The sequence below is a fragment of the Podarcis filfolensis genome (genome assembly GCF_964270895.1).
Source record: "Podarcis filfolensis genome assembly, chromosome: 13".
Taxonomy (NCBI): domain Eukaryota; kingdom Metazoa; phylum Chordata; class Lepidosauria; order Squamata; family Lacertidae; genus Podarcis; species Podarcis filfolensis.
Window position 1 is genome coordinate 29451294 of NC_139615.1, and position 27788 is coordinate 29479081.

Sequence of the window (27788 nt, forward strand, 5' to 3'; positions counted from 1 at the left end):
CCCGAGAAAGGAGAGGAGAAGCCAGGGAGTGGGGACATAACTTATGTGGCTGGCAAGTGCATAGCTTGGTGGCAGAGCGTACGACTGCTAAGCCAGTGGGCTTTATTTTAAGTATGTGCAGTGAGTCCCACTCTTTTTCCACTGCAGTTCATGTATGAATCGTTGCCTGTCTTGACCCTCTTTGGCTGGGAATTCAAATAATAGAATTTTTTGTCTTCCAATGTTTCCCACCCCTTGACGCACAGCTCTCCCGTGGAGTCAGTCCTGTTTTATGCCATCACCACCCTTCACAACCTGCTGCTGTACCAGGAAGGTGCCAAGATGGCCGTGCGCCTGGCGGATGGCCTTCAGAAGATGGTTCCCCTGCTGACCAAGAACAACCCAAAATTTCTTGCCATCACCACCGACTGCCTGCAGCTGCTTGCCTATGGGAACCAGGAAAGCAAGGTAAAGGCGGAGCCATGCCACTAAACTAGGATGCTTCTCTTACATGGAGTGCAGGGCAGGAGAGACCCTGGGATCCAGGAACATAGGGCCTGAATTGGTGCTCAGAATATAAGCAAGTCTTCCCCACTCATGTTTGAGTTTGGGTTGCGTCAGCTCCTGTCTACAAACAGCAAGGAAAAGGCTACATTTCATGGGCTTGGGGGGGAGGATGAAATGGAGAAAACATGCCCTAAGTTCTGGGGAAATGATTGAATGGACAGGTGCCATTCTCTGTGCACGCCCAGAGAAGCAGGAGATCATTGCTCTGTGTGCTTGCTTCTGCAGCTCATCATCCTGGCCAACGGAGGCCCCCAAGCCCTTGTTCAGATTATGCGCAGCTACTCATATGAGAAACTGCTGTGGACCACCAGCCGGGTCCTCAAGGTCCTTTCCGTCTGCCCCAGCAACAAGCCAGCCATCGTGGAAGCTGGTGAGTGGTTACAGTGGTGGAATGCTTTGTTAGGAGTCTGGAAAAGGGGTGCTTCATCTGGCGTCACACTTTGCCGTCTTCAGCAGCTGATACCTCAAGAGTGCGCTGTGGCAATTGGTTCTCTTCATTAACTGTGCAAAGTATGTTCCCTGAATTTGCACTTTGCATTTGAGAATGTGCAAAGCAATACATTGAGTAAAGTGAGGAACGCTCAGCTTTCAGTACCTTCCCAGGAACTAGTTCAGCATGTACAAATTGATTAGAGGATACTGTTTCTTTAAAAGCTCAGAGCAACCATGGGTCTTGCAAGTGGGGTTTCCCAGGCACTGATCAGGGCAACACCATCGTTGCTTCATCATTGCTATAGACTGGGCAAATAGCTAGCCTTTCAGTTACAGTAAGACCTGTGCACAGTCATTCTACTAGTAAGCAAAGAACATCACACCATGGTCTAGTGCTGAAAGAGTTAAACTTAGAACTTGAACGAGATCTTTGCCTTTGACATTCTTAAATCCTAAGCCCCTGTGGGCAGGACCTGATTTCTTACTTGTGTACGGTGCCTCGTTATTTTAAGGATTTTAACATAATGCAGCATTTGGCAAGTCGCTTCGCTAGCCTTGGTTTCCTTACCTGTATAATTGAAAAAAGCAGTGATCGGACTTCCTCTTGAGCATAGTCTTGAACACACAACAAAGATTTGTGTCAAGGAAATGCTCTTAGGGTTGCTTCATTATATATATCAACCCGCAAAACATTAATTAGAGCTGTCGGACTCCCTCTCGCAGCCTGTCTTGGCAGTTTGTGCCGTGCATGATAGCATTGCCGCAGCTGTTCTGTGAGCTACATCCAGCTTCTTTCAATAAATGCTAGTTATTTAGTGGTGGTTTAACACTGTTTGGACACACACTCCTGCTTGTCCAAGTAATCAAAGTAAAAATAAATAAATTACAATTTTATATCTCTTTTCTTGTTCTTCTTCTTCCTCTCCCCGCCCCCCCAACACATCCCAACAGGAGGCATGCAAGCTCTGGGAAAGCACCTGACCAGCTCCAGCCCAAGGCTTGTGCAGAACTGCCTGTGGACTCTGAGGAACCTCTCAGATGTGGCCACAAAGCAGGTGAGCAAGACTGGGCAGGGCCTCATGCATTCTGCAGCAGTATATTTTCCACGGGCACCTTTAATTTGAACCACCCTTAAGCCCCACCCAGTAATTGTTCCTAATAGTTGCAGAGTCATGACCAGCAATCTGCTTCTGTTGGAGGATCACTTGGAGAAGGGAGTGGAGGAGTGGGGAATAGGGCAAGGCTCCATCCCCAAAGGGCTGCAGAAAAGCCTTGATGATCCTTCACTCCTCTTTTTTGCTCTTGCGTTAGCAACTAGGGGGCCAGGTGACATTCCTCTGTGGCCATATTTGGCTTAGGGGATTCCAGCAGATGACCCTGGCCTTGGGGTCTAGCTAGCTTCTGATCTGGAGAGGTTGTAGCAAAATTTCATGACACTCCTGTTTGAGAAAGGGGAGTTTGAGAGACAAACATGTTGGAATACTTCTCCCCGCACTCCTTTGTTCCCTTTAACAAAATTGTCTGGCCCCGTGGTGTCGTCTCATGACCTTTTCTATCCCACCTACAGGAGGGTCTTGATGGTGTCCTGAAGATCCTGGTGAACCAGCTGAGTTCGGACGACATCAACGTGCTGACCTGTGCCACAGGCACCCTCTCCAACTTGACCTGCAACAACAGCAAGAACAAGACCCTGGTCACCCAGTCGAACGGAGTGGAAGCCCTGATACACACCATCCTCCGGGCGGGAGACAAAGAGGATATCACCGAGCCGGCTGTCTGTGCTCTGAGGCACCTCACCAGCCGGCACCCAGAGGCTGAGATGGCCCAGAATTCCGTGCGGCTGAACTATGGCATCCCCGCCATCGTCAAGCTGCTTAATCAGCCCAATCAGTGGCCGTTGATCAAGGTATGAGTGGAGGGAGGCCATTGGCTGAGCAGTTATGCGTATACATACATAGTGTGCCTTACTTCAGCCGTATCAGGCTCACATTGCTAAAGCAGTGGCTTTTCACATGTCCAGGAAAACAATCTAGCACATTCCTAGGAGGCTGTGCCACGTCAGAATGGGCAGTCATGGTTAAATCTTTCTCCATGTCAGAAACTCCCTGACCATCACGGAAAGCTACTGTATTAGGGATTGTAGTAGTTTAGCTTTCTCCTATGCACTTGTCTCTTGGCTGTGCCAAGAGGTTTCATCAATACCAGGGAGCGTTTGATCATGTGGGTCTCCAACATTTTTAAAATATCATTTTTCTTTATTGAAAGATTAAAAAGTACGTAATCACAAGTGCACAGAGTAAGATAAGACGCAAAAAAGAAGACGACGAAATAGCACCCATGTAGAGTAAACAAAACAGAGTGGGGGGGGGACTTGCATATATTACAAGAAATGGTTATTGTAGTTAACAAGACCATAACCTATTACGGTATTTATATTGTTGATTTTGTCCATGGCAAGTTTACATTTCTACCCAACCTGTTCATGTGTAGTGAGTTTGTACCTATCTTCAATCTAATCGTGGAAGGGAGCTGCATTTTTATTTTTCCAGTTCATCAATACCTGACTTTTTGCCGCAGTAAGGGTGCAGAGAGTCAATACATATTGTCCCTTCGTTAGATTCCATGTATTGGGTTTATAATTCAAAATCACATGGCCTCCATCTTAAGGTGGTACAGCCCGCCTAATACTACTTTCAGCTAAGCTGCAGGGGGCTCCTTGCCGCGCTGTGGAATTTGAATTTGTGTGCTGGGGAATGATGTTGTGGATGTAGGAACAATGGGAGCAATCTGCGTAGATGCCTGAGATCTGTATGGCCGGTTGGTAAAACGCAGTGGCTAAGTGCATTTACCTGTGAGCTAGGAAGGCTTTGCTTCCAAATTGCAGCTCGGCTGCAAGATAATTGGGCAGCCTTCGACAGAGCAGCCTCCTCTGTAATATGGGGGTAATGAATAACACCAGCCAACCTTTCATGCCGGTTGCGCAGATTGCTTAGATGACGCAAGTGCTGAAGGACGTGGTGCTTTTCCCTTATATAATCTTATAGCAGGCATGGGGTCTCTAGGTGCAGATGGGAGAAGAGAGTCTTCCTCCTGGGAGAAGGTTGAGGGAAGGGGGTTGGTGGGTATGAGAGAGAGGAATCGCTCTGTTGGCTAGCCTAATCCAGTGGTGCTCTTGTGTTTGGTATTAATTTGGAGCAAAGGGGCAGGGACTGCATTGTTCTGCTCTGTTTTCTGAGTTCAGATGCTGGGGGTGGGGTAGGGATGGGGAATGCCAGCACCTTGCAGAGCTTCCTGGTTTTGCCCTTGGCCAGCGTCCTCAAGGTGTGCCTCTTTCCTTCTTCTCCATGCTCATAGGCTACCATCGGCCTCATCCGCAACCTGGCTTTGTGCCCAGCCAACCACGCCCCCTTGCAGGAAGCCGCCGTCATCCCGCGCCTGGTTCAGCTGCTGGTGAAGGCTCACCAAGACGCCCAGCGCCACGCAGCCGCCGGCACACAGCAGCCCTACACGGTGAGAGGCCAGGGAGGGTGCTGGCTTGGGCATGGGATCCTAGCCGGCTGAAAGCCCCCTTAATACAGCCAGCCCCTGTTCTCGTTTCGTTTTGCACCTCTGGAGCAATAGTTGCCTTCGGTGTAGCACTAACATGTGGGGTGCAAGCCAAGGAGCAGGCAGCTCTGCATATCCAGCCCCTAACAGATTTCTTTCTCGTTCAGGATGGAGTAAAGATGGAGGAGATCGTGGAAGGCTGTACGGGGGCATTGCACATCTTGGCTCGCGACCCCATGAACCGAATGGAGATCTTCCGCCTGAACACCATCCCGCTCTTTGTGCAGGTGGGCGCATCCAAGAGGAGGGGAGGAACGCCATAGGGATGTGTGGGTGGGACTTGGCACCCTTGAGTTGGGTAAACTAGACTTGGAGCAGAGAGAAGCAAATCCCCATTAAGCTTTCTTGGTGGCTCTTGTCCAAATTGCGCCCCCCCCCCATCTTAGCCTAGTGCTTCCTGCACACACCATTCTAACTTCCTCAAAAGAAAGGCAGGATACTTGGGTGATGAAATCATAAGGTCCTTTGAAAGCACCACCTTTTTTCTCTTTTTTAAAAATATTTTTTATTCGGTTTCACTTTTAACATTTGCATTCATATATAAATCATGATCATATACAAATAGGATTCTCTGAATCCCTAGAGTTCCCTCCATGAAACCCATGGAGGGATTCTTTTTTCAACTGCATCGTATAATGTTCTCTATATTTCCTTAAAACTCAATTGTTACCATAGTTCTTGTTACATTGCAAGTGTTGTTGAAATCCTGCCAATGTTTTTAATCATTTATAGTGTTCTTCTAAATAGCTTATAAATTTCCCCCATTCTTTATTGAATTTGTTGTCTTCTAGGTTTCTGATCTTCCCAGTCATTTTTGCCATTTTGGCATAGCCCGTCATCTTTGTTAACTATTCTTCTCTGGTAGGGACTTTGTCTTCCTTCCATCTCTGGGCCAGAAGTATCCTCGCAGCTGTCGTTGCATACATAAACAGTCTTTTCTACTCCTTTGGTATTTCTGGACCTAACATTCGAACAAAAATGCTTCTGGTTTTTCCACAAAAATTATTTTAACCTTTTTTCCCCCCAACTCATTATAAATCATTTCCCAATATGCTTTCGTTATCTTGCACGTCCACCACATATGGTAGGATGCGCCTTCTTTCTCTGCATTTCCAGCCGATATTTGTAGCTGTTCTATATATTTTTGTTAATTTAGTAGGAGTTAGGTACTGTTGGTACCTAGCATCACCTGTATTCTCAAGGCCTTGCTCATCTCCCTATCTTGCTTGTGTAGTTTGGCTTGAATCAGTGGGGGTTTTTTGTGTTCTTGCCATTTAATAACAACAGCAATTGAATGTTTGCCATGCACCCACCGCACCTAGGCATTGTACGTAAAGCAGGGTTTTGTAGTCCTTTGCTAGCAGGGACACGATACACAAGGAACGTCGAGGAAGGGCAGGGAGCAAAACGGAATGAAATAGAAAACATTCTCTTGCTTACACTTCCTGCCTTTGTTCGCTTCCCCCCTGACCGCAGCTCCTGTACTCTCCAGTGGAAAACATCCAGCGTGTGGCAGCTGGTGTTCTGTGTGAACTGGCGCAAGATAAGGAAGCAGCTGACGCCATTGACGCAGAGGGGGCCTCAGCACCGCTGATGGAGCTCCTCCACTCCCGGAACGAAGGCACAGGTAATGGGCTGTGTGCGCGCCTTTCTCCCTCTAAGATACAGAGCTCTGTGTGGTTCCCTTTGCTGTTGCATGCTCCAGCTTCCTCCATTCAACAGTTCAATTAGCTTAATTACCTAGTGTTGAAAATGCGTTAGAACAAACATTACAAGAGTGATTAAATGTGTGAGAGTGGCAAATGGTTTTGGGGTTTGTATATAAAAGGCAGCATGGGCTTACTTAAGTCATTCCAAGCAGGCAACTGTTTCTTCTCTGAGAGAGGAAAATGCAGCATTCGACTTTTCCAGTAAAATGGAATTGATTAAAAGGAAGATGAACAAGGACTGTGTTGGATCTCAAGCTCATCCGTAGTTTAGCACGACACAGACAGGGCCAAAAAAATTCCAGCAAGCCTTAGATTGCATGCTCCCCTTTCTCTCATCCTCCTTCTGAGTTGCTGGGAGGAAAAGGTTTGGAAACTTTCACTTCAGCTTTTGCGTAACTGCTTCCTTTTGTCCAAACTTGGTATTGTGGTTAGTATTAACTGAAGCAATGATTTCAAGCTGGCTTATTACAAACAAGCTATAGTTAATGCTCACATTGCGCTAAACTATGGCTTAGTGTGAAGCCTGGATGCAGCCAGTGTTTTTTCTCTGGTAACATGTCCAACTTGGAGAAAAACAACTGATGAAAGTTGTTCCATGGTCTGGTCGTGTCCTATTTTATTCACGATTTTTGCTGGAGATAAAAATTGGAAGAGACTTGTTGGTGACCAGTGATCTTTTTAATGCGATAAAGGATCCAGGAGTTATGCAAGGATTTAGCTGGATGACCTCATGAACTGAGCAATAGAAATTTGACAGTGAATAGTACAGATTATGAGGGTGTTTATTTGATGACAGTCAGCTGGCTGAAAAGACAGATGAAGAAAGGATATTGGTTGCAAAATGCCTGTGAGCTACTGATGTGATGTAGCAGACATTGAAGGCAGTTCTCGGATTCACTGGGCTTTTCTAGCAAGGATAGATGAGGCAAAGGAAAAGGAAGCCGAGAAAAGGAATAAAATCCATCAAAGTGGTAAAACACAGCCATTGCCAACATAGGTGTAAACAAAATGGGATATTTGCTAAAGGGCCTCTGGATTTCACCCCCTCTCTCCCTCCAGCTACATACGCAGCAGCTGTGCTGTTCCGCATCTCGGAAGACAAGAACCCAGACTATCGGAAACGCGTCTCTGTAGAACTTACCAATTCGCTCTTCAAACACGATCCTGCCGCTTGGGAAGCAGTGAGTGTCTATAATATTTTGGCAGGGAGGGGCTAGTGTGACAACTTGTAGCCAGAGCAGACCTTGCCCCCCACCTTCCCCCAGTCTTCTCACTCACCTTCACTTTGCTTGCAAAATGTATATTCTTATTTTGGACGTTTGATGAATGACTTCTGGAAAATCAAGGTGCGCAGAGTACTTAAAGTTGATGGCAGTGTTCTAACATACAATATTGGGACTTTGGGAATAAATAAACTACCCCGCAGCATTTAAAACTTGAAGATATTTTGGAATCTCGGGCACTTGAATCTCACTTCATACTTGCACAATTTGGTCCTAACTTACTGTATTTTTCCGTCTATAAGATGCCCCCCATATATAAGACACCCCCTATTTGGGGGGACTCCAATTTAAGAAAAAATTGTGTATTTTACTATCCGTGTATAAGACGCCCCCAAATTTTAGACAGTTTTTTTTAAGGGGAAAAAACCTAGTCTTATACATGGAAAAATACGGTAATTGGTTGTAAGAGAACCAGAAGGGGTTACTGGGTCATCAAGACAAACCCTTTGCCTATTGCAGGGACCTTGCTTCAAGCAGTGTTATTAGAGAGAGAGAAACGCCCCACCTCTTCATGTGCAGTGGTGTTAACAGCCTTGGACAAGGGTTCAAAATTTAACTTCAGCATTTTGCCCAAGACAATCGCCTCATGAGGTGACTCCCACCATAGCAGTGTTGTTCTAGCTGTGTTCTAGGAAAACCTATATCTGTTCCTGCATCACACGCTTGGGACCAAAGAATACATTTCCCAGGAAACTACCTTTTCATCTAGCGATTTATTTATTTATTTTTAAATGAAGTCCAGCAGTGGTTTCGGGAGGGAGGGGTGTTGAGTGCTCTCCTCCAGGACAAATGGTGGCTGTGGGAGCAATTTCCATCAGGAAAACAGCATGAGAGTAAAAGGCTTGCCCTCCTCTCCTTCCCCCCACCAAACTGCTTCACTGCTCCAATCAGTTTGGCACCTGCTCTTGATTAGAAACTAAAATGCTAGGCCATGCAGCCATAGTTGCCTGCATGACATGTGAATCGGCCCTCACTTCACATGGGCCAGTGGCAAGACATAAAATACCCTGGTCAGCATCCCATGTGACCTTGAATGTACTCAACTTCCTTAAAGTAACCCAGTTGGATGTTTGCCCAACCCATTGTTTGGTGGCCTCCAGTGACCTGTTGTCATCATCCTTTCCCTGAAGTTCTTGTTTCCGTGTTTTGTTACCCACTCAAGTTAATGTGTGTGTTTTTTTCTGCCCGGCGAACAATCTAAACCTGTTTGGCCAAGTTCAGGACAGTGGTTGGAATAATTTGGGAGAGCTTCACTTGCACAAAGAATTTGAAAATGGTCAAAGTGGCCAAAGGGACTAACAGTGCATTAAAAACAGTCAGAGAGGCCTGCTCATGGTGGACCACTTGCTTAGCAAGTATAGTCTCCAAGCCTCTACCCCGGGACAGAAAAGCCTGTGTCTCTCTATGTTACACCCATCATGCCTGATCATTGACCAGCCATCTGGGGCTGATGGGAGTTGGAATCCCATCTGGAGGGCCACAAGTTCCCCACCTCTGCTGTATCCCATCAACTCTGGTTTTGGGGTGGTCACTTACTCATGGGCTAGGAGTTCAGCAGACTGGGTTTTCCCTTGTCAAGCATTTGTGGATCCTGGGGGTCCACTCCCACCCTGCTTTCTGGGCATGGGCAATCCAGATGTTCGCAGCTCTCTCAGCGGCACAAACTCAGCTAAAGAAGATATTGGCCCACAAAGCGGTTGTCCTGAGGTTGCCATGGGAAACCTGAGTTTAGAATACCCCAAGAGCATCTTTGGGTTAACTTGTGGTCTCAGCAAGGCTTCTGCTACCATGTTGTGTGAACATCTGTCTCTTCTCCACAGGCCCAGAGCATGATACCCATTCATGAGCCATATGCAGATGGTAAGTACGAGCTGCCAGCCTTCCTGTCCCTAGGTTCCAATTTCTAGGAGGTGGGGAGGTGGGAGCTGGCTCAGAGCAAATGGAGCTTGGTGAGGCACTGCCCAACTTTCATCAAAAAACCAGCCTTCACTGCCTGCTCTCCTATAACATTTAAGCACATGGGACCTTCTCCTTTTTCGTTGCAATAGAGCTGGATGGAGGTTACCGCAGCATGTACCCCTCCGACATCCCCATGGATCCTATGCATATGGACATGGACATGGACGGGGACTATCCCATGGATGCGTACAGCGATGGCGTGCGGGGCGCTTACCCGGACCACGTTCTTTCCTAAGGTGCTCTTTGGGCAGGGCTCAAGGTAAGCGCATCTCCAGATGCATTTTGGAACTGGACAGTTACTTGAATCAAAATCCAACAGAGAACGGAGACAGTATGCTTGTTCCTGGGAGTACAAACACTCTCTGCACCCTTTTATTTGCCTGCAAAAAAATCTCTCTGTTGTTGTGTTTTCTCTGCTCCAAATGAAAATTGATAACCTGCAGGTGTGATTTCTCTAGAGAGGCCTGGAGAAAATCCTGAGCTAAAATCAAGGGAGACACGTGGATTAATTTTTAAGCCCAGTTCAAATGGCATGGTAAATGAGAATTCGTCTAGACTCACTCACACACATCATTTTTCTCTTGTGCAACCGCAGCAAGAAGTTTGAAGTTTTTGCTTAGTCGTAGCGTGTTGTGCCTTCTGAACCAAGAAACTAAATGACATTGACTATCATATGTTTGAAACAAGTCAGCTTCCAAACGTGGCACATGAAACTTGGCTTGCTCTGCAAACCTTGGTCAAACATTAGCCGCAGTTGTTAGGATTCGGATGTAACACTCAACTGTGGTTAACTGAAATTGGAAGGAACAGCTCTCGAGATCCTGCTGGCTATGCTGGAGGGGAGAAGAAAGGAGGGGGAGCCCAGGCTTGTTTCCTGTCATGGTATCCAAGCATGGCCTTTGTGTGGTGGTGTCTCCCCACCCCCAATTCCTAGACAAAACAAAGCTTTGCAGGTTTGCTACAAGCAGAATATTTTGTTGGGTTAGACCAAATGTCTGCCCGCTCCAACTGTTTATCTCCCAGCAGCCTCCATCCAGTTGCCCCTCTAAGACATGGTAGGGCTCCTGCAGCTTGTCCCTAGCTTCTAGTACGAAGAGAAATAAATACTGCTGTTTCACTTTTGGCTGCTGTGGCTAATGCCCATTAGTAGACAAGTCCTCTGCAAATTTGTCCAAAAGTTCTCCCATTGTGTCGCCTCCAAAGTTGCTTATTTTCAACACCTACTGGTGGAACGGCTATTCCAAAAGAGAGAGAAATCTTTGCGCCTAAAATCTAGAAATTTGCCAGTGCCTAAAAACAAAAAGGGTTGTTCTTGATAACCTGACTGCCAAACTGTCTTCCTGGCAAAAATGGAGGTTGCTACTCAATTGACAAGGAAGCAAGAGACCTTTTGGTCATCAGACAAGGCTACTGGGCTTGATGGACCAAGCAGTCTGACCCTGATATATAAAGCAGTTTCCTGTATCACAAACAGACGTGCTCTCTAGCATTGCTGAGTTCTTTGTATCTTGCAAATCTGACATGCCCTTCCCCCCCCCTTCTCTTGCTCCACAGATGTTTTCTTAACACAGAAGAGGGCAGCCTCAGTGCTCAACTCCGGGGCACTTGGGAGACAGAAGTGCCTGAGAAAGATGACAAACTCTTCCTTTCCCTGCGAGGAGGTTTTATTTTCTAAAACGAAACCATTTCCCCCTCCTGTGGGCCTATGGGAAAGACCTTCCCCCGAGACCCCCCTACCCAGGACTGCTTCTAACAATCTTGTAATAACTTTTTATCGGCAGTCAGCTCCTTTCCCCCTGACTTTAATCAACCTCTCCCGTTTATCCCCTCTGCCGCTTCACCAAACTTTCCCTAAATCTGGGAAGCATTCTCAAAACTGCCATTGGGTCCTTATACGAGTATTTTTCAAGCACACACACAAACAAACTCCCCTCACCCCAGCCATTTGTGGTGCAAAACTAACTCTTTGCCATTTTAGATATATATATATATTCTCCCCTGTTTGCACTTCTAATGCGTTGTCATCTAGGAAGTGAAGAAAATGATTGCCCCTTTCTACTTTTTTTTTTTTAACTTTCTGGGTTTTATTTTTAAATAAAGAGCAGCCAATGGGTGTGAGAGTTTGCCAAGAAATGAACAGCTTTGCATTTCCCAGCTTCTTCATTTGTTGTTTAGCCCTTGACAAATGTCTCTGTGGGCTTTGGCGCCCCAGCTGAAGAATCTCTTAAGCCCTCCTGCAAAGAGGAACGACTAACCATTTTAAGAAAGCTGTCCTTCTACTGACCATCTCTTGCACATTTTTAACCCCGAGTCGTCCTCCTTTTCCTCTCTCCTCCCCTCACCCCACCCTTCCTGGTGATTGGCGTGTTTCTCTTCCTCCTCCCCCCTCCCCCCTCCCCAACCCTCTTCCTCCTTCTAATGCATTTTTAAAAGCAGCTCTCTCAATGTGATGGCTTAAGGCTTCCACTGGAAAAGGGATCGATGTAGCTGCAAATGTACTTCAGAAGATTTTATTATTATTTCTCTAAGGGATTTTTTTGTATAGACCAAAGCTTAAAAAACAAATAAAAACTTAAACCCAACCCTGCAATGCAAATGGGCTTGATTTCTTTGTGTTAACATTAGCTTCTGAGTGGCAGACTGGAATTCTGAAGAGGGGAAGACGGCTGAGTGGAAGGAAGGGAGAAAGGACAATGGAAGAATATGCCCGGATGCAGTTTATAAGTGCTCAGGCCCTGTTTCATTGGGGAAATGTAGGGTTGGCCCAACAGCCTAGTGGAAGAGGCGACTTTGAGGAGAGAGAACTAACTAGGATTGTAATAGATATATATATTGGGAAGCTGATCGACTTGCTTGATTAGGCCAGGGGAAATTTATTGGAGAGAGAATGAAAAAAAAGCATTGGCCTCTCTGAGTGGTGCGCGCTTGTAAATAGTTTGAGTTTCTCAAAAATAAATCAGTATTGAGGTTTGGGGCACGCTACACATTCTGACTTTAACTGGTTTTAAATGCAGGTTAAATTATTTTTTAGGTGAATTGGCTTAACTCATTAGGTGTGCAAGAGTAGAACTTTCAGAATCAGAAGCAGCTGTTAAAATATGTGAATTTTCTTTTTTCATGTAATCGACTTTAGCGGTAACATTACCTACCTGAAGGTGGAGTTCCATATAGCCCAAACCACACTGGGACTTTTTTTTATTACTTTTAATTCCATCGGCTGTCCATAAACCTTTGCACCAACCAACTTTGTTAACTGTTCTTCCCAAGGAGAGGCTGTCAATTAAAAATGTGTAAAGTTGGTAGGGAGGGGGAAGAGTTTAACAAGGGCAGGGATCAGGGAGGTCTGCCTTTTAATCCTTAAAATAAGCAGGATTTGGTGACTGCAGCAGTGAGAGAAATGCATGCCGTTCACTATACATTTTAGGATTCAGCTCTCGATGCTGAAAATGGGGTTCAAGACCTTGGCTCTGCTGATGTCCTTGAGATACTGTTGAAGAAACTGTGTGTTTAGGCTTCCCATAAGAATTGTGTCACGTATACAGAACAAAAGTTGCTACATCAGTCTGCACCTTGCAGTAGTATGGTTGAACGTTAACCAGTCTCCTGATGCCCTGCCAACCTGTGAAGTCATCTGTTTGATTGTAGTTCTGGTCTCTGCACACCATTTCCAGAGCGATGCTGGCTGAAGGTCATCTCCCTTTACTGTTCCTGGCCTTAAAAGCCATGGTTATTTTTTCCCCCACTTTTATCCACTCATCCATGTTGAAACTGGATCTCCCACCCAGTGCAGGTATGGGTGGACTAGATGCTACACTTAAACCACGCACCGTAATTGCCCACTAAAGTTGTCCAAATCCTATGTCACAGAAAGAATTCTACAAACCAGTACAAAGGATGCAAATGAACAGATGGGTAGGCTTGCTTTGCATAGTTTTATGCCCTGAGATCTTTTGGTGAAGGGTGGTATATGAATCTATTAAATAAAAATAAAATAGTTTATTATGCAGAGCTCTTTGTCCCATAACTTACTCGCCCACGGAAGGTCCCACCTCCGTATCCCTGAAATCTGGGTCTGTCCGTATAGCAGCAACTTCTGAAACTTCACCAGACATTCCTTGCATAAATCTCTGTCTCTACACCTGTCTCCAAGCAGCGAGTGCGAGTGGCGCCGTGCTTTCGCCAGCAACTGCATTTTTTGGGGTGGGTGGGAGGAGACACACGTACATCTGGCAGACACTAAGGATATACATCTTTTCCTCATGCTTTACAAACACCCAGGTAAATGCAGGGGGGGACCATAGGTGTTTCAGGGTGCTATTGCTTGTGCTTTTGTGGTTTTTGCTGCCGGAAACAGCTATTTGTGGCAAACGATTGTGTGAAGCGTGGAGCTGCCGTTACCCCTGTGAGAAACCACCACTCTCGAGTGGCAACTGTGTCCACGTTTCACAAGGTAACATCCGCTAATAATTAAAATTTATTATTTATACCCCACGCATCTGACTGGGTTTCCCCAGCCACTCTGGGCGGCTCTCAACAAAAAAATACAATAAAGTATCAAACATTAAAAACATCCCTAAACAGGACTGCCTTCAGATGTCTTCTAAAAGTCAGGTGGTTGCTTATTGCCTTGACATCTGATGGGAGGGCGTTCCATAGGGCGGGCGCCACTACTGAGAAGGCCCTCTGCCTGGTTCCCTGTAACCTCACTTCTTGCAGTGAGGGAACTGCCAGAAGGCCCTCAGAGCTGGACCTCAGTGTCCGGGCTGAAGTGCCTCTGCTGCATTAACCCAGGGATCAAGGCCGTCTAGCATTCTGTCTGCTGAGAAGCTCACAAAGAAGAGCAAGAGAGGCAAATACAACAAAGTTAGTGTGTGCAGACTTTTTTGTGGTTGGGTATTTACCTGCACTTAATTCAGTGACCTGGTTCTTGGGATTAAGCGTGAGGGTGCTGGTGCAGAGTCTCTCCCCCCCCCCCAGCTCCTCAGCTTCTTATCTCCCCCTCCCCAAGTGCACCTTATTCCTCAAGCCTGCTGGAGTAAGCCCCCCCCCCTCCATATCCTGTGAACTCCTTAATCCCTGCAGCATGGCAGAAGGATGGAGTTAGGATCAAAGGGAGCTGGAGAGTAAAAGCTGTCTCCCTGCATGCCTTGTTTTCCAGCATCAAACGGCTCTCCCTCTGTCCTGCCGGCTTTCTAGCATGAATGGGATTTGATTTTGCAGAGATTGGATATGGGTGTAACGGAACAGGAGGAGACGAGCAAGACGAGTAACCAAAACGAGAAGGAAACTAGCCGGGGTTCCTTCTTCAGCTATGAAAAAATGCCAGATGAGGCTATAATTATGATGCTAAACAAAGTTTTATTTCTTCCATCCCTTATGAACCAGACAAGTAAACACCTTAAAAAAAAGTAAGATTTCAAGGTCAGATGAAAGTGACAAAAGTATCCCACAATTTTGTTGGCACCCAGAAAAATCAGTGTCATACAGGAGTGCAGAATTCGGCTTAATACCAATCTCTGCTTTGACATAACAGCAAGCTGCCAACTCTTACGACTGCAGAGATGTGTGTGAAATGAAATGTCAGGAGCCAGACAGGTGGTTCAATGAGATTTCAAAGGGTTGAGGAGGGAGGAGTGCCCCACATTCTTTCTTGATTCCTTTCCAGCAGTAGCAGAACCAGCAAATTAGTGTGGATGCAGAATAAATTGCAGAATCAATTAGGTGACATTTTAAAGAAGTTACCCACTTCTTAAAAGTGGGTACGTTGTTAATGCTGCAACCCAGTTGAAGGTGGGTTAACTTGCCAAGCTGGGTTTAAATTCCACACTTAAATAATCTTCCTGTCCTTGATTAATTGGTGGGCTAGCCAACAAGTAAAAACTGGGACTGGGCGAAAGTCCCAGCTCTCCAGTGTTTTACATTTGATTCTTTTGTAAAAAATAAACAAGGAATGGCTTTTTCTTCCACCTTGTATCCCAAGCCAGTGGATGATAGCTTCACCTTGAAAGGAAAAGTAAGGGTGACATGTGAACATATCAATGTGCACTGTAAATCAAGACTGGCTTATCCTCCAGATGTTACTAGACTATTTTCCATTATCCCTCACCATTGCCTTTGCAAACTGGAGCTGATGGGAATTGGCATTCTGGCAAACATCTGGAGAGCCACAGATGCCTCGTTCCAGCTGTGCATGAGGTTCTGGCTTGAAGTTGACCTCATGAACCAACTGGTGAGAGGAGATACCCCATTCCTAATGTCAAAGCAACATTCAACTCCATCCTGAGCTGGTCCCGCTGCCTGAGAGCCCTACATCCACTGCCTTGCGTTTGGGTGAAGAAAGGCAGAATGTGAAAGTGCTGGTAATAAATTTATTTGCACAGTGTTCTGGTAAGCGGGTTTTGAATTAGCGGGGATGTACCTAGACTACCTTGCTAACCCGAATCTGCAATAGCATCCTCTAGCCTTGCGCAGGACTGCAGCTCATTGCCTTGGCTGTTCTGTTCTGCACTGGCCTGTCAGTTAATACATTCTTCTCCTCACCTGGGAGACAAGACCTGTCAGTTCCTGTTAATCAGGCTACAGCAAGGCAGAGAAGGAGAACTATTCCTGGCAGGAGGAGCAACATGTCGTCCTGGCAGAAATAAGGTGCTGTGTGCGGCCTCTGGATGAGAAACATTAAAATGGTACATGAGTGCGATGCTGGAATTCATGGACCCAGATAAAACTCCCCGGCTGCTTGTGTTATGCAGCCGATAAGAAAGCTGGAAATTAAACTTGCAGGGAGATCTCCTGGGGAAATGAGCTTTCGCTCCCCAATTTGGGCATGTGCTTGTTCTCTGGGTGGCTGCAGGCGCTGCCACCCACCTGAAGCGAGCATAAGTGTATGCGTTCACATCACCTTGTTCTCTTTCCCTAGGTGAAACGAAGCAGTTTCCATTCTGCCTGCCAAAACATTGTGAATAGTACAAACCTCTTGTATGCCTTCCTGCCCACAGTCAACTCTGGCAGGCCTAGTTAAAGCAGAATTTTAAAAAGCAGAGTTTTGGTGCTTTCATGCAGCACTTGGCACCCTGAGAAGTTTATCTCCAGAATATTTTTTTCCCCTCCCTGGAACAGAGACCCTCTGTAGGGTGCTCAGGAGCAGGCAGAAGCAACGCCCAGGACCGTAGGTGTGCATAGCACATTTCACGTGCACCTAGGGATTCTAAGGTGAACATTTACTGAAGGCAAACTCATACTCTGTCATAAATGACAATATTTTTATTCATCCTCACCAGAATCCCTGGTTTTTTGGGGACATCGAGGTGTATGTGGGCACACCCAGGACATCCTGTTAGGTCATCTATGCCCAGGATGATGAATAAGAATTGAGAATGTCCGGAGAAGAGGGGGGCAGGAAGAGAAGATAGGGCAATAGCCTAGAGTTTTATCCTTCTAGTGATGGAAAGAGAGTGGCTCTCCAAAAGCATGTTTGGGTTAAAGCAGTGTCCTAGGCTTGAAAGATTACAACTGGGCCTCAGCCCAGTAAATTACATACCTTCCAGCATCTGGGGGATCCAAATTGGAATGCTTGCTTTTTTGGTCCTGATATCTTGCGGGAGCCAGCTGACGCATGCTGGACCAAAAAATGGGACATTCCAGGATCCAATCAGAACCCGGAATGTCTGTAATACTAATAATACTAATAATTTATTACTTATACCTTGCCCATCTGACTGTGCCTCCCCAGCCACTCTGGGCGGCTCCCAACAGATTATTAAAAACTCGATAAAACATCAAACATTAACAACTTCCCTAAACAGGGCTGCCTTCAGATGTCTTCTAAAAGTCAGATAGTTGTTTATCTCCTTGACATCTGATGGGAGAGCATTCCACAGGGAGGGCATCACTACTGAGAAGGCTGGTTCCAGGATGTCCTGCTTAAATCAGTACGGTTGAGCAATGTGAATTAAAATCAATCTCACTGCACAGCTATCACTCTCACATAAGCCCAGTTGAAAGTGAGCAGGCTTCCTCCTGAGCGACCTCAGGCAAACTGGTATTCTTCCCAGCTAAGAATAATTTTTAATAATAATTTTATTATTTATACCCTGCCCATCTGGCTGGGTTTCCCCAGGCACTCTGGGTGGCTTCCAGAACATATAAAATAATAATAAAACATCAAATATTAAAAACTTACTGATACAGAGCTGCCTTCAGATGCCTTCTAAAAGTTGTGTAGTTCTTTATCTCCTTTACATCTGATGGGAGGGTGTTCCACAGGGAGGGCGCCAATGCCGAGAAGGACCTCTGCCTGGTTCCTTGTAACTTCACTTCTCGCAGTGAGGGAACCACCAGAAGACCCTCAGAGGTAGACCGCAGTGTCCGGGCTGAGTGATGGGGGTGGAGACGCTCCTTCAGGTATACTGGGCCAAGGCCTTTTAGGGCTTTAAAGGTCAACACCAACACTTTGAATTGTGCTCGGAAACATACTGGGAGCCAATGTAGGTCTTTCAGGAACAGTGTTATATGGTCTCGGCAGCTGCTCCCAGTCACCAATCTAGCTGCCGCATTCTGGATTAGTTGTAGTTTCCTTCAAAGGTAGCCCCATGTAGAGCGCATTGCAATAGTCCAAGCAGGAGATAACCAGAGCATGCACCACTCTGGTGAGGCACTCCGTGGGTAGGTAGGGTCTCAGCCTGCGTACCAGATTGAGCTGGTAGACAGCTGCCCTGGATACAGAATTGACCTGCGCCTCCATGGACAGCTGTGAGTCCAAAATGACTCCCAGGCTGTGCACCTGGTCCTTTAGGGGCACAGTTACCCCATTCATGCCCAGGAGTCCCCCACACCTGTCCTCCCTCTGTCCCCACCCCCAAACACTACTTCTGTCTTGTCAGGATTCAACCTCAATCCGTTAGCCTCCATCCATCCTCCTACCGCCTCCAAACGCTCAGCTTCACCCCTCTGTGTTATAATGGTGATAATAATACTAGTCACTTATTGCAAAGTATTGGAAGACACAAGATTTACCCACTTTGGAAAAATGGCAGATGAAGATGATGGACTATATGGGATTGGCAGAAATGACTGGCAGAATCCGGGACCAGGGAGAAGAGGCGGTGGAAGAAGATTGGAAGAAATTTAAAGACTATCTACAGAAATATTGCAAAATTAATGAATGTTAGAATGATGTTGGATAGAAATTAAGTGGTTTCCAGCTGTAATGCTTTAGGAATATGGAAGAAGGGCATAAATAGGTAAAAAAAAATAACCAAAATGGTGTTGGATTGGAAATAAGTGGTATTAGTAACAAAGTTAATAAGAATATACAAAAATTAATTGATAATGGATGAAAATACTGGGTTATAAAATGTTAAGTTATAGAGATAAGATAAATGAAAGAGGGTAAGGATTTGCTGATTTGATTATTTAAATGGGAATACAAGAAGGGGAGGTGTGAGGAAGTCAAAGAAACAAGCAAATGAGTTTTAAATTATGAAAAAGAATTGTTTTTAATTTTTTGTATTTTTCTTCTTTTTGTGTATGTTTACTCTTATTTTTTTTCTTGTTTTCTTTCATTATGTGTTTTTGTATATCTGTTTTTTGTAAAATCTTAATAAATATTTCTTTAAAAAAAAAAGATAATAATACTAGTCACCTTCATACAGAAGCAGTGTGCTCTCTGTTTAGCTTCTTCTATGGAATGGTACCCCCATCTTCAGAGATGGCATGGCCTTTCTGACAGATGCCAGGAGACCAACAGCAGGAGGAAAATGGCGGGCGGTGGGGTTGAAGATGAAACAGGGGATGCCATTTTTCCTGCTTCTGTATTGTTCAGAACAAATAACAGGCAAGGAAGGAGCCCATTAGGCATTGTGCAGAATACATAATTTTGTGGTTAGATATTGAAGGTTCTTTAAAACACTCAAACTTGTAAAAAAGGGGGGGGGGGAGAAATACAGTAAGTAATCTGCTGGGAAAAGAACAGGATCTGGGTTAAATGTCAGCAAAAACTTCATTTGTGAAAGAGACATGCTCGCATGAAGGGGGAAGGAAAAACAAGAGACAGTATTTTCTTTCGATAATCTGGTTGAGGCAAAGCTTGCTGTTGCCACACAGTGGGTCCTTTGGAACACAGCAACTGAACTAATCAAATAAGTGCGTTCCTTTTGAGGGTTTTATGGTAAGGAAATAGCACAGGGAAGAGCTTGGGGGGGGTGTGATCTTCTTGGTATATGCCCCCCCAACCCCAGGGCACCAGGAATCAACTTGAATGCACGTACCTTATGCCACTTCCGGAAGATGTACAGCAGGAATGGGTACATCTGTTTGTTCAAGGGTATAAAGGAGAATTTCCTGGATGTCAAGATGCAGGTTTGGGGCAAGTGCTTTTTGGTGAGAGGAGCCCAGCAGAGATTAAACATCACAAAGTACGCAGCCAATTAAAGCCTGAAAATATAGACCGTTAGACCTTTAAAATATGCCCTTCCAACTTCCTTCCAAAGTTTCCCACTTCCCCTAGCACAGAGAAAAAAAGACCACACATTTGGTAAGTTAAAATGGTTTACTTACAAATTCTTCAAAGGACAGGTTCATGGGCTTCAGAAAAATTGCACAGGCAGTAAAACCTGGTTTCGTTACAAAGTGGTGAAAGTTCAGGACAGAAGGCTATTTGGAAAGGGAGAAGGGTGTGACAGGGGTTTATAAAATTATGAATGATTGGCTATATATTAGATTTTCGGGGGGACACCTACCATAATTGACTGTCAGGATGGACAAAATAAAGTAGTTCTTCACAAACCATATAAAAATCAACTTATGGAGTCGTCAAGTGTGTTGATAGTCACTAGCTTAGATGGCTTAGAAAAGGGATTAGGCAAATTCACGGAGAGCAAATCTATGGTGGACTTTTGAAAATATTTGGATTTTGCCAACTGTTTCAGTAGATTCCAGATATTACTGCATTGCTTGAAAGCATCAGAACTACTTCATGCACCAGGAAGTAAGGGCACTTCTAGACAACCTGTTAATCAAGGCTTCATCCCTGTCCATTAAAGGGGAGACTAGATGATTTTACATCAAAGCAATTGTCGTCCCACACTTTCTGCTGCATTTCCTTGTCACTTTCCTTATTGCAAAATCCTTTGGGGAATCTTGTTTGTTGCATGAGACCTCTCCATCCACTGCCACTGACAGCCCTGAATATGCCACTATGTAATTGAATAGCGAGAACCTGGATGTGCCCCAATTCCCTTGAAACTCAGTTCAGAGTAGCTATGCTGGGGCTGTGAGTTGCACTGCCCAACCCACAGACACCTTCTCCCAGCCTCCAAAGGGATGTTTTTTCCCCATAAGTCAGGTGATGCTCAAAATGTTGGAAGCAAACAACTAGAAAAATCAGAATATGCAGCAGTATGGTGACAGCAGCCACGAAATAAAAAGACGCCTGCTTCTTGGGAGAAAAGCAATGACAAACCTAGACAGCATCTTAAAAAGCAGAGACATCACCTTGCCAACAAAGGTCCGTATAGTAAAAGCTATGGTTTTCCCAGTAGTGATGTATGGAAGTGAGAGCTGGACCATAAAGAAGGCTGATTGCCAAAGAAGTGATGCTTTTGAATTATGGTGCTGGAGGAGACTCTTGAGAGTCCCATGGACTGCAAGAAGATCAAACGCATCCATTCTTAAGGAAATCAGCCCTGAGTGCTCACTGGAAGGACAGATCGTGAAGCTGAGACTCCAATACTTTGGCCACCTCATGAGAAGAGAAGACTCCCTGGAAAAGACCCTGATGCTGGGAAAGATGGAGGACACAAGGAGAAGGGGACGACAGAGGACGAGATGGTGGGACAGGGTTCTCGAAGCTACCAGCATGAGTGTGACCAAGCTGCGGGAGGCAGTGGAAGACAGGAGTGCCTGGCGTGCTCTGGTCCATGGGGTCACGAAGAGTCGGACACGACTAAACGACTAAACAACAACAACAATAGATAATTACTTAGTGAATTGGTTGATTATGTGTATTGTATTTTCCCCCATTTTAAATGCATTACATTTTTTTTCTGTTTGTGTTTATTTTGGATAAACAAATAAATACCCAAAATGTTGGAAGCAAGCTTTCAGTTTTGACAACACTCAGGATAGGTGTGAATGCTCAAAAGTAAGAAAAAGCACCCAGGCACAACACGATGCTACATGCACAAACCAGCAGCACTGAATATTCTTTAAAATAAATATTATAAATACAGATATGGGAAATACTGGAGGTGGGGAGTTTGTATTAAAAATAATAATATGAAATCATTTCCCTGCTTGATAGGATCACAAACTCTGTCACTTACCTGACCCTCCCGCCCAGCAAAGCCAGACATGCACACGAACAAATCAGAGGTTCGAGGAATAAGGTTCCAGCCAGGAACTATAAATAACTTCGTTTGCTCCCGTCTGGACTACAATTCCCAGCAGGCAGTGTGGCCAGCCCTCTCTGCCTTCGCACCTGCTGGAGGAGAGGCTTTGTTCACCAGGCTGGAGGAAAGAGAAAGGAGAGGCGAAAGTTTTCAGCAGTTCATTCTGGGCTATATCTGGCGCACGGAGGAGGAGGAGGAGGGGAGCTTCGGGCGCAAGAAGTAAGTCAAATTTGCTTACGCTGTGATTTTTTAATTTTTTGCTAAAGCAACTAACTTGCAAGAGAAGAAGGGAAGGAGAAATGGGATGTGTGTGTGTGTGTGTTTTCATAACGGCAGGAAGAGGGATGTACATTGCTGTACACTGAATTTGCAAGCATCCCAAAGGCCTCGCCCAAGATTTAGGCTGGAGGTGTGTGTGTGGGGGACCCTCTGCCTTGACCCGCTGCAGGACGGACAGGAATTCAACAGGTGCAGCTTTCCCCTAACTCCCCATCGCCATGACAGGGGACAGCGGTCGAGGAGCTGTCTTTCATGTTGGCTGTGAAAAGCACGGGCAATCTTCTCGCATAGAAATAAAAGAGGATAAAACCTCAACCTTTTCACAGCCCTCCCCCCTCCACACCTTAGGATCTCATCACTCGACAAAAGTTCTGCAAACTTGTATGGAACACATAGCGTAGAAACTCGGGGAAAGTGAGGATCTGTGAGCTATAAGAGATCAGCAATATTTGGGTTGTTCAGATGTCAGCGCTATAACATTCCTAGATCCTCGCAGCCACCCCTCCACCCCAAATGCACACAAAGAGGTTTTTGCCTTTTCTTTCCATTTGTGCAAAGCAGCAATAGAAAAGAAGATAGTGGGGAAAATGTCCTGTTCCCCTTGGCTATCTCCTTCCTGCGAATTAGAAATGCTTCTCCTAATTTTCATTAATCTGACTTAACTTTTTGAAAGGGAGAGAGAGAGAAAGCAAGAAAGAACAAGTTTGCTTCCCTTTCCCTCTTGGCTAAAAAGTTTGATTAGCCGGGACGTAGTTAATAGCTTTTCACGGTTCATTAGTAGCATTCATAATAAGGCCCCGGGTGAAATATGAATAGGCTTGCGTGCCAGAGGATGTTTCTCCAATGGCGGGAGGGGAGGTGGGGGTTCACATTGGATGACTTTGGTGGGCGCTCAGCCTTAGCCAGCAGAAGTGGCTGCTGTGTCCCAGGCAGCCCAGAACAGTGTGGCAGAATTGATCCTCCTGAATCATTAGGAATGTTCGGAAATTGCCTTAATATCGAGTCAGAGCATTGGTCCATCTGGCTTAGTGTTTCCTACACTGGCTGGCAGCAGCTCTCCAGGGTTTCAGGCCAGGGTCTCCCCACCCGGCGGTAACTGAACCTGGGAACTTTTCAGTGCACATCTGAGATTGCAGCAGCGCATAGCTAAAAAGATGCCTCAAGTCCTTTATCAGATTGCTGTCAGTTTATGTTTGGATTCTGCAATCCCGTTGCTACTCTGTGCATGGATAGAATTACTTATTTGTTGAAACACTCGGCATGATAAGAATCTCTGCTTTCATTTAAAACCATGTATATCAAGTTGCTAGTCCTTAGGATTACGGGGATCGACATTGAAGTATGTAGACAGGGCACTGTGCAGTCTGCAAAATAAGAATGGGGCCATGCAGGAATTCCAGGTGTCAGTTGTAGGACTTCAGCATTCTGTACAACTCATTGTCCCTGTTCCCCATTTCTTGTAATGGCTCCTAAATCAAACTGGGGTTTTTGTGTGTGTAGCAGGTGGTATTTTCCTTTTCTCCTTTCACCACCCCCCTGACTCCTTGTTTAGACAATGGCCAGGCATTTTATTCTGGGTGCAGTCAGCTTGGAGCTATTAAGCAGTTGATCTTTTTTCTGGCTGGCAGGGAGACTGCTATTTGGCAACAGGTACATTGGCTTGAGGGCAAGAAGGGTGGCACCTGGGGATGGCTCCACGGGCTGAGCGCAAACTGCTATGTTGACACCAAGAGCGTAGAAGATGTACATCGCTTTGTATGCTGCTAAAGAACTATGCAAGCTCTGCCGCCGCACAGAATTCTTCAGCAGACAGAATGGAAAGGCGTCTACATCTTGGCTGTAGAGAAAGCTGATCTTTCCATTGTTTGAATTGGCCAAAAATACACACACACATTAGGATGAAAACAAAGAAATGCCAGGCTGCATGGGGGCTATTCGGGATTTTTGTGCCCCAGGTGAAGCATCCAGAGGGTCCCAGTCTCTGTGTGTGTGCAAATGTTTGGGGTGTGTGTGCCAAACTGGGTCTTTAACCTGGGTGAAATAAAGCCTGGTTTTGCCCCTGATGCCAGGACAGTTCAGTGTTCACTGGCCCAGTTAAACCACAGCAGTGGAGTCTCCTTACTCCTCAGTGAGCCTGACGTGGAAGTTATTCTAGAGTAACTCTGGCCTCCTGTTCTTCAGATGCTTTCTTACAGGCCTGGCTGGCCTCCTTACAGCAGGGATGCAGAATCTACGACCCTCTAGACATTGTTGGACCACAACTCTCACCAACCCTAGTCAGCATGGCCAATGGCCAGGAATGATAGGAGTTGTAGTCTAGGGATGAGGAATCTGTGGCCCTCTAGATGTTGTTAGACCACAACTCCTATCAGCTCCAGCCTGCATAGACAATGGTCAGGGATGATGGGAGTTGTAGTCTAAGAACATCTAGAAAGTCACAGGTTCCTCAACCTGCCTTACAGGTCTCGTAGTTTGGCCAGAGAGATGGCGGTTAGTGGGTAGCTGGATCCTATCAGCACCAAGCCCTGACAATCCCCCCAATACTAGCATCAGGACTCAAATCTTGTCACAACCTTAGTTTTATTTTGATTTTTTAAAAAAAGATATATATTTATTAAATTTTCAGATATACATTTTCCACCATTCCACAACAGTACACCCAACGTCTTCCCTTCTTATCCTTCCATGGTTCCTGTACTTCCAAAAGTAACTGCATATTCAGTTTCCGCCATCTATTTCTTTCCATTATATCTTAATCTACATTTTGCTGTTGAATTTACAATAATCCCGCTAGCGTTTTAACTTGCTTACAGTTGTTTTCCAAATACTCCACAAATAATGCCCATTCCTCTTTCTACACCCGTTCTTCTTGTTCTCTTAACCTGCTACTTAGGTTTGTATTTCCATCATTTGCAGCTGCCATTCCTTCTTCCTTTGACTTTTATTTAATTTTTTTAAAAAAATCATTAATTAACTCTTTCAAATCACAATTTGTGGATGAGCCTTGGGAGCTATATACTGCTCAGACTTGCGAATATTCTGACAACTGACTGCAGAAGGCAGATGTAGGAAGCCCACAGGGAAAAAAACAATAATATACAGAATTGCGTCATATTAGGGGCAGTCGCTTCCAAAAATGTATATGTTGGTCAAAACTGCATACATAAAAAAAAAGTAGTAAGAGAAATTCATCCTCAAAATGTTGACAAGTTTTGATAAGGGCTTTTTTTTTTTGAGCAAATTGCTGTGGGAATGTGGAGAACTGAATTTAAGTTTGGAAAAATGAAAGAAACCAAAACCAACATACAGTGGTACCTTGGGTTACAAACACCTTGGGTTACAAACACTTCAGGTTACAGACTCCACTAACCCAGAAATAGTACTTCAGGTTAAGAACTTTACCTCAGGATGAGAACAGAAATCATGCTCCGGCGGCGCGGCAGCAGCAGGAGGCCTCATTATATAAAGTGGTGCTTCAGGTTAAGAACAGTTTCAGGTTAAGTACGGACCTCCAGAACAAATTAAGTTCGTAACCAGAGGTACCACTGTATTCATCCTTAACAATGGCCACTGGTCAGCATTTGGCCAGATCAGTCACCAGCTCAGAAGAGCTAATACCCTGACCAGACTGTGCCACCATTTACCACCCTCCTCTCTGGTACCCCAGATAGATGTCTTAGCAGTCGGTGGGCAGCAATGCAGGTTTTGGCTCCCTTCCACCATGGCTGCCCGTCATTTTAATTTACCTCAGATGTAGTGCTCTGGCCCACAGATATGCAAAAGTTGGTGTTGCTGCTTCTGCTGTGGCAGAATAAATGGGGCCCATGCACAGCCCTGGCTGAAGGCTCCCCAGGAGTCTGGTGCCAGCCCTGAAAGGCCAGGCCGGTCAGCCTCTGTACCTGGATTGGGAGGGGGGTGCCATCTTGTCCCCTGCCTCAGGCAGCAAAATGTCTTGGGCTCTCCCTGCAGGCTGAGCGAACATGCCAACAGTAACCAGGCCAAGCAAAGCTGCAAAGCCACACAACGCTGGCAGCCAAGGAATCTGAGAGCTGACTCACAGAAGACACCACCTCATTCCCAGGGGGAGACAGACACCGGAGCCTGCAGTGGCACAAGGAGCAGCACGGTCTGTGCCCTTCCTTCTCCTTGAGCAGTTAAGATGGGGGAAAGGGAGTCTGGGAGGGAGGAATGGACGGTTAGGATGGACAGAAGCAAAGGAAAGAGACCGGAGAGAGAGGGGGAGGGAAAGCTCTCCTCCTCTCTAATAGCCTTTCATAGCAGCAAAAACAACTCTGCAAAGTTACAGAGACAACCACAGCTCAGGGGGTCGTGCATCTGGGTTTTTCGCTATAATTTGGAACATCCAGTATGGCGGCCAGTCGGTGGGGAACCTTCGGCACTCTAGACGTTGCTAGACTACAGCTTCCAGACCGTTGGCCATACTGGCAGGAGCTGATGGGTTTTAGAGTCCGACAACATCCGAAGGGCTGCAGGCTGTGCATACCCCTGAGGTGTGGAGTCCTGGCTTGTCCTGTTATCCCACCTGATAGCGAACGTCCCGCACTGAGAGGCTGGTTGACTGCTGCCAAGATTCTCACTCCTGAGGCTGCACAGTTTTCTCTGCCGGTGCAGCCCAAGACTCCTGCTGGCTTGCTGTTTCGCACCGTTGGACGGGCTTTGCTGCAGCGTGCCCAGATCACGTAGCTGTCATTTTGCCCTTGTAAGCGAAGTCGCTGTGTAGCTTTCTAGGCTGCAGTATGAGGTCGGGGCAGGGTGGGGTGAAATAATTGATTCTTAAAGAAAAAGAATTGGAGGGGAAAATGTTTTATTTTAAAAGGGGGCAAACTGTATCTTTCCCCCACAGGGTAGCGGTTAGAGAGTTCCATTAGGACAGAGCGGGAGAGAATCTTTTGCCTGTGAGTCAAATTAAACCCGTTAGGACTCCCCTGTTGGCCAATGAGGTCATTAGGGTGAATAGGTAAAAGTAAAGGGACCCCTGACCATTAGGTCCAGTCATGGCCGACTCTGGGGTTGCGGCGCTCATCTCGCTTTATTGGCCGAGGGAGCCGGCGTACAGCTTCCAGGTCATGTGGCCAGCATGACTAAGCCGCTTCTGGCGAACCAGAGCAGCGCACGGAAATGCCATTTACCTTCCCGCCGGAGCGGTACCTATTTATCTACTTGTACTTTGACATGCTTTAGAACTGCTAGGTTGGCAGGAGCAGGGACCAAGCAACGGGAGCTCACCCCGTTGTGGGGATTCAAACTGCCGACCTTCTGATCGGCAAGTCCTAGGCTCTGTGGTTTAACCCACAGCGCCACCCACGTCCCTTAGGGTGAATGCATGACATCAAAGGTGGGACAGGTAAAGGCGGGGTTTTGGATGAAAGACGCTTTGCAGGCACTGACAATCAGCGGGTGGGAGTTGCCTGCAAAGCACTTTGTGCAGCATTTTCCCAAACGTTGCCTACAGGACTTCCCAAGAGTCCACCGGTAGCTCATTGTCAATGCCTGGATAGCGCTGCACGCAAGACTTCTCCTGGGGCTGATAACCTGTAGAATTTTTGTGCTAGGAAGTAGTGCCTGCC

The 27788-nt window shown here is 46.0% G+C and overlaps 2 protein-coding genes across 5 annotated transcripts in view; both read left to right on the top strand.

Annotated features, from left to right (window-relative positions):
• Positions 1 to 12117, top strand: part of JUP (junction plakoglobin) — a 59036-nt gene extending 46919 nt beyond the window's left edge. For all 3 annotated transcript variants that reach the window (XM_083581942.1, XM_083581943.1, XM_083581944.1), the window contains exons 5-15: positions 246 to 447; positions 772 to 916; positions 1930 to 2033; positions 2546 to 2884; positions 4333 to 4488; positions 4692 to 4811; positions 6061 to 6211; positions 7353 to 7474; positions 9397 to 9436; positions 9625 to 9794; positions 11090 to 12117. In XM_083581942.1, coding sequence (XP_083438068.1) covers positions 246 to 447; positions 772 to 916; positions 1930 to 2033; positions 2546 to 2884; positions 4333 to 4488; positions 4692 to 4811; positions 6061 to 6211; positions 7353 to 7474; positions 9397 to 9436; positions 9625 to 9770 — 1525 coding nt within the window. In that variant the 3' untranslated portion in view covers positions 9771 to 9794; positions 11090 to 12117. The remainder of the gene's footprint in view (positions 1 to 245; positions 448 to 771; positions 917 to 1929; positions 2034 to 2545; positions 2885 to 4332; positions 4489 to 4691; positions 4812 to 6060; positions 6212 to 7352; positions 7475 to 9396; positions 9437 to 9624; positions 9795 to 11089) is intronic.
• Positions 12118 to 26140: 14023 nt separating this feature from the next.
• Positions 26141 to 27788, top strand: part of LOC310747751 (trafficking kinesin-binding protein 1-like) — a 50232-nt gene continuing 48584 nt past the window's right edge. The window contains exon 1 of one of the 2 annotated variants that reach the window (XM_083582782.1): positions 26141 to 26353. The gene's annotated coding sequence lies outside the window, so the exon portion shown is untranslated. The remainder of the gene's footprint in view (positions 26354 to 27788) is intronic. The other variant, XM_083582780.1, reaches the window with a different exon arrangement.